Below are 6,828 nucleotides of genomic sequence, written 5' to 3' on the forward strand. Positions count from 1 at the left end.
ATATGATCCACTTATTAGTTAAGGAAGGGGCAGAGAGATTAGAAAATCTTAACTCTCATCACTTTACACCTTGCTATGGAAAATTCATTTACACTTACACGTGCACTTGAATATATCTGATTGTAAACAACACTTGACCGTTTTTCTCATCCCTGTTCATTCTACCCCATGGGCACATAGGAAAACCTTGGCTCTTGAGCACCCTCTCTCCAAACTGGCTGGGTCAAACTTTCCATAGGTCAAAAAGGCAACTGCATTGACTTAGAAGGCCCTTGTTGACTTCTGCCAACAAGAAATAAGCAAAAATTCTGTTTATGTCAACAAAGCATGCCATGAAGCAGAGTGAACAATGACGTCAACGTGGACTTCAAGGTTAAGGCGAGCCTAGGGAAACATTTCCCGGCCGACCCATGTGCCTTCCCCAGACTGAGAGCTGGCTAGAGAAACGCCATCACAATAATGATCAATACCCCTTGCTGATCCAATACTCCTCTTTCCCATCTAAAATTGTTTGATATGCTATTTCTTTCTAATACACATTACAGGAGGGTAACCAAAGTTGGTTCAGTTTCATTCCATTGAGTGCGCTGGACACTGGGACAAATGCAGTTAAGTCTTCTCATTCACTTCTGACCTCATCCTCTCACACTGAGCTGCACAGAACGTCTCCCCTCTAACCTCACAGCAGCTCCATGAGGGACACAGCATTCCAGTTAACAGCAGAGGAAACAGAATGGATTCGGACAGGGTAAATAACTCGCCCAAGAGCAACCAGCTACTGAAAAGCAGAACCAAAATTCAAATCCATAGCTGCTGACTCCAAAGCCTGTGCCTCCTGCTGCACAGAAACACCCAAAAGGATGCCCTTAATATGCTCACTTACTTCTATGCCTGTCACCACCTTCTGGTTACAGGTGGGATAGTCTTGGGACTTGGCTCACTCTCATCTTAAAAGTGGGGGGTGAGAGGCTAAAATGCCATCAGATCACCATGCATGCATTACGTCTGGGGAGGGGAGACATTATCTTACTCACAAACACACACGCTGCACTGAGCCGACTCCCCAGTCTGCATCAGCCCTTCTTCAGGTGAAGCTAGGAAACCAATACTAAGCCACCAAAGTAGAAACTCCTCAGCAGTTCCTCACATCCTGCATGCCCTGCTGCCCCTCCGTCCCTTTCCCCAGGGAATGGGATGAGCAAAAAACAGGGTAACTGAATTTGCTTCAGGCTATTTATGGTCTACTCCAGTCTATCCATCTTCTCCATAAACTGCCTGGGTTTTTTATACCTTCTCTTCTACTTTCCCTCCAGCTGCTTCTTTCAGCCAACTAGTGGCTCCTACACTGTTGCCAACAGGCAACCAGCAAGAAGAGAAAGCAGGAGGCAAACACCACCATTTGGGAGCTTTTAGGGGCTGTGGTTGGGATGCATGCAGAAGCTATTGGCTGATGTGAAGTTTGAGGACAGTCTGTGCATTTCAGACATCCATAATTACTTGCACAAACTGGATAATCGAGGGCCTCTACACCTTGTTTTGAACTTTCTAGGTCCTGTGTTACACAAAGCAAGGAATTAATGAATACTTCTAAAGGGATAGCTGATGGTCTGTGGCCGCTTACGGAGAATTCTGTACTGACTCTGTCACAGTCACCGTCTGCTAATGAGCCCCATGTACGTCTGTGACGCTAACGCCCTTTTGTTTCTTTGTCCTCTGGTTGTCTCACAAGTGCAAATGTCCACTCAGAATATTTCAGCTCTACAGCTGACACCAACACCAGCCGGTGTGAGATTTGTTTTCCCATTTAAGAAAAACAACTATACATTCGAGGCTAGAGTTCGGAACAGACAGAACTGCCTTCTACAAGTGCCATTGTCACAGACGGGGCTGGGCAGCCTCAGGTCATTCTAGTCACGTCTGGAGGAAGGTAAGAGTTAACGACGACCGAGACTGGCAAGGGGGTCTGTGAGGCTGAGCAAGACCTCCACGGACCACACCAGTCAGCACCCGTGACCCCAGTGGAAGCGGCTTCCATTACCTTTTGTTTTCAAGGTCCCCATCCTCTCTGAGGAGGCTCTCTGCATCTTGACCTTTGGCGACCTCAGAATTTTTTTGGCAGCTGCTGGAACCAGGGATCATCTTTTCAGAAATCTGCTTGGCATCGTTCCGTGACTTATCTTTCAGGCCTCGTCACAATTATTCATGCTTTGGCAGTATCCTAGCTACAGTCACAGTACTGTTCTTGGGCTGCTCCTGAAGGTTATTCTGTCCCAGCCAGTGGATGAGAAATGCGCCCATCACCTCAGGACCCTGGCTCCAGGAAGCATGTCCCCCATGAGGGCAGGAGCTTAAAGGCATCTGTTTAGAAAGCCACTCTGAACCTTCAGCCCTTTTGAACAAGCACGTAGGTAAGGATGACACAAAAGAGGAATCGGTCCCCAGATCACCGACAGTTTGTCTTTGGAATATACTCCAAGCCACACCTGGCTACACTCATGGACACATGTCCATACAGTCTCAAGGGCTGAACTGGGCCAGCTGCCTCTGGACTGTACAAGGACTCCATCCTTTACCTCTCCACTGTGATGGCAAATATCTCCTGACTTTACCTTTTTTTTTTTTTTCTCTCTTTAGCATTCTGCTTCTACTCTGTGGCTGGGCTTCCTGCTTTGTATATTTTAAGCTACTTTAGACATGACCTCACATCCTGGCCCATTTCACAGTAGCTGCTAATTTTGAGGACTTTGCTAATGGGCCATACATCTATGAATGAGGGGAATGGGTTACAAGCAGCAAAATCCAGAAGGCAATAAGCTAGAAGCCAATGGCTAGAACTGGGGCTCTGAAAGGAGACAGACTTGGGTTTCCACCTTGGACCACCTGTGTGTCCCAGGGCAACTAATATGATCTCTCTCTGAGCCCCAGTTAACTCATCTAAATAGGGATCATACTGGCTCCTACCTCACAAGGTTATTGTTAAGATTAATTTTGGATAATGCATATAAATAACCTATCACAATGCAAACTACTAGTAGTGGTATTATTATTATTATTATTTAGGTTTCCAAATTATGGGATAGCTTTCTTCCTCCAGTGTCTACATATTTCTGAGGTTCTGCTTAGCTATTCTGCTCTCTACCCTCCACCTGTCCACCTCTCTGTCCTGACCACTCACTTTCTCTAGGAAGTATCCCTAGATATACAAGATGCACACAATTATGCATTTTCTCAGTTGTTTCATGTTTTCATGCAGCTGTTTTACATTTTCCCCAATTTGCAGTTGAATTTCTCCAAGGTCAAGAGGGGTTACCTTTCACCAGTTTCTCTGGTAGTACAAACCTCTAGAGCAAAATCTCTAGCCAAAGGCTAGACCTTTAAAACAAAAGGTTAAGCCCACCTGCCAAGTCATACTTTTGCTTCTCTGGGTTTTGCAAAACTTTCTCATTCAATTTCAAAATGGCTTTCTTGTTTATTCAAGTCATTTTTCTTTTACAGTAACATATCTGAAGCTCATCTGAAGGAAGCACACACAGTCAGGAAGCACTGACATTTCCCTTTCCAAGATAATTCCAAAATTCATTCCTTCTTTGTCTGCCAAGACATTCATCCATGCTCCAGTTATTTTCCACCTTACAGTATTTTCTATAATCTTTCTTTTTGGAGCCCTACCTTACCACTTCACTAACTCACCACAGTCTGTTCATAACATCATTTTTCTCCTCTCTGTGTGGGTTCTATCAAATCCCCCTTGGTCCAGAGAACTTTTACACTTGCTCCATCATCTGTCTCTGTTCCTGTGGACCACTTAGGCTTTTATTGCTCTTATTTTTTTTTTATTTCTTCTAACTGTCAAGAAGCAGTCTCTCCTTGCCAGGTCTTGGGATTTCCACGTGGAACTTTCCTGATCACTCGTACACTAATGGTTCACATGGTGCTCCACTACATCATTTCTGCCTCTGTGGGTAAGCAGTGCATTGTGGACAGGAATCATCTGCTTAAACTGAAACCCTGTCATTTGTTATGGCAGTTTTATTTATAAGCCTGTGTGCTATAACCCTGTGGCATAAATATTAAATAATAATATCTCCTGGGTGAAAAAAAATCATTCATGTCAACTGACAACTTCTTATAAAAACATGAACTAAAGCCAACCACAAAACCTGGTACTGGCTTATTTTATAATATGAGGGAAAACATGGGCTGCTCAACAGGTAGATACTAAAGCAGAATTACAACTTGCATTCTTACATCCTCTTGCTTCAGGGAGTGAAACATCCAAGAAGTAAAGTGTATCAAAAGAAACGGGCTGGGTGGCAAGTTTCTCTGGAATCAAATTCTAATTCCTGCCAGTTCTTAAGCAGTCTTATCCTCCAAAAAGAAAAGTCTCCGAATAATGACAATGCCACATAAATGAAAATAATTCTGGACAATGACACTGCTCATTTTTTTTTTCTTTTTAGTATTCTGTGAATTTCCTATTACATCAGTTTCATGATTCAGCATTTTCCATTTCATTTATTTACGGTAATATATGGCGAGATAACCCAAGATTTCTGCAGGATCCCGGAACATAAGGTAGGCTGGCTGGACAGAAAGGGTGTCCCCTCCTGCAAATTTACTATTGTTTAGGAGAATTCAGAGCAGAAGAAAGCAAGCTACCGAAGGAATTGAGGAATATTTCCCCACCTTGCTCTGAGGTCTAAATTACTCTGGTATTTTAAATGAGTTGGTTTTGAATAATAGGTTACCGCCATTTAGTTGATGACTAAAGCCGAAGCCAAGAAGTGTGCAAATTGTAAACGGAACATGCATGAGCCAAGCGTGTTCTCTGAAATTATGCTCAAGACGCAGCTGAAGTCTCCACTCTGGCGCTAAGCGTGTTACAAAGAACTAGATTTCTTTCTGGCATCCGCAACTTGGCTGAAGTGACCATGGAGGAGTTGAAGAGCGCTGGAAATACTAGGCTCCTCGCCCGGTGCGTCCGCACAAAACGGTCCGGGCCATGAGGACCGGGTGGAAACTAAAAGGAGGGTCGAGGCTGGTGGCTTTGGCGGAGAGCAAGAGGCGAAGTTGGGTCCGGGAAGGAAAGGAGCCGCGAGAAGACTGTCAGGGAAGCCCAGGACTGGCGGGGAGGGGGCGGGAGAGCCGCGCGCTGCAGGGAGGGAGGAAACGCGGGGAGCGAGGCTCCCAGGTGAAGTGGGCAACAGGAGCGGGTCTCCAGAGGAACCTGACTCGGGTCTAGAGCGGGTCTCAGAAGGAGAGAAACGCATCCCGGCGAGAGTGCAGCGCCGCAAGTCCGGTCCACGCACCCCTCTCCACGCCCCGGGTACCCATCCCAGGTGCCGGGAGCGCCCGGGGTGCGGCGGCGAGGTAGAGACAAAACTAGCCGCGCCGTACCCGCCCGCGAGGCGGAGGTCCCCGGTCGCCCCCACCCGCGTCCCCGGGGCCCCGCGCGGAGGGGAGGACCCGGGTAGGGTCCGGCGCTCACCAGGTAGCAGAGCAGGAGCAGCACGCAGGCAGGGCGCCCGCCGAGGCCTGGGGGGACGCCGCCGCTCGGGGGTGCCATAGCTGCGGCCCGGGGGCCGACCGCGGGCGGCGGGGGTTGCTGCTGCCGCCGCCGTAGCCACCCGCGCCCCGCGCCGCGCCGCTGCATGGCCAGGCCGCCCGGATCCGGGCCGGAACAGGTCACCTGGTGCAGGGACCGGCCCCCGCCCGAGGCGCCACCTTCCCGCCCGCCCCCGGCCGGGCGGCCGCCGCGCGCGGGGCCACCTGCCGCCGGACCCGCCGCCGCCTCCACTGCCGCTCCCGCCGTCGCCGCCCCCGCAGCCCCAGCCGAGCGCCGGCTCCTCCCCGCCTCTCAGTCCACGTTCCCTCCCTCCCCTGCGCACCCGGCCCAGCCCGCCTGCCGGCCGCTCCCTGCGGCCCCCGGGCATCCACCCCAGGGGGCAGCCCGCGCCCCCGCAGGTGGGGACCGACCCCAGCCCCGCCCCCTGGCCGCCGCCCCCAGTTCCCGGCCCGCTCCGCTTTGCCTTTCTTCCCTTTCCTCCCCAACCACCACCCCCCCCCGCCCGCCCGCCTTCCGCACTCTCTCTCCGCGATCCCTCTCCCCTCCCTCCGTTTCCCATTTTTCCCTCTCCCCAAGTCTCTCACTCTCTTCTCTCTCTTCCTAACCCCCCCTTTCCCCCCACTTTCTCCCTTCTCTCCCAATCCGCTTCCTCTCTCCCCTTCCTCTTCTTCTCATTCTCTCTCTCTCCTGCGCATCCCGTCTCTCCCACCCACTCCTCCGGCGGGTCGCGCAGCCCAGTTCCCGCCCGTGCAGTGGGTTTTTGTTTGGTGGCTTTTTTGGCGAGGGCGCCATTCCCGCCCGGCGCAGGGCGAGTGTGCCCCCTGGAGTCGCGCCTCGCAGCGGCCCAGCTTCCTTCTTTAAGGATGGATTTTGACCCCTGCCAACCTCCACCTGTCCACCTGCAGGGGCGGGGCCGCCTCCCTGCCCGCACAGTTTTAGCCCGGGTTGTGCCCCACCCTGCCAGCTGGTTCGCGGCACGTTCTGGATGCTTCCCGAGGGTTTTGTGCCCGGCCGGCACCGCCGCCGCCGCCGCCGAGCTCTTTGTTTTAATTGTCCAGAGTATCGGCGCTCAAAGCGGGTTTGGATTTGATTTGCATCCCTGTGCCGCGGCTTCCACTTTGGACCGAAAAGAAGAGGAGTTAATTAGGCCAGTGCAATTGTGCTCAAGCCCCAAGTGAAAGGGGCGAGGCTCTTGAAGTGCACAAACAACTTAAAAAAAAAAAAAAAAAAAAATCCAGCACAACCTCGGCCTTGGGGGACTT

The 6,828-nt window shown here is 50.8% G+C and overlaps 1 protein-coding gene across 1 annotated transcript in view; it reads right to left on the minus strand.

Annotated features, from left to right (window-relative positions):
• Positions 1 to 5,606, minus strand: part of SEL1L3 (SEL1L family member 3) — a 108,110-nt gene extending 102,504 nt beyond the window's left edge. Inside the window, exon 1 of the mRNA XM_061164498.1 lies at positions 5,489 to 5,606. Coding sequence (XP_061020481.1) covers positions 5,489 to 5,566 — 78 coding nt within the window. The 5' untranslated portion in view covers positions 5,567 to 5,606. The remainder of the gene's footprint in view (positions 1 to 5,488) is intronic.
• Between the last annotated feature and the right edge of the window lie 1,222 nt (positions 5,607 to 6,828).

Source organism: Dama dama, chromosome 17, assembly GCF_033118175.1.
Source record: "Dama dama isolate Ldn47 chromosome 17, ASM3311817v1, whole genome shotgun sequence".
In the NCBI taxonomy this organism is placed as follows: domain Eukaryota; kingdom Metazoa; phylum Chordata; class Mammalia; order Artiodactyla; family Cervidae; genus Dama; species Dama dama.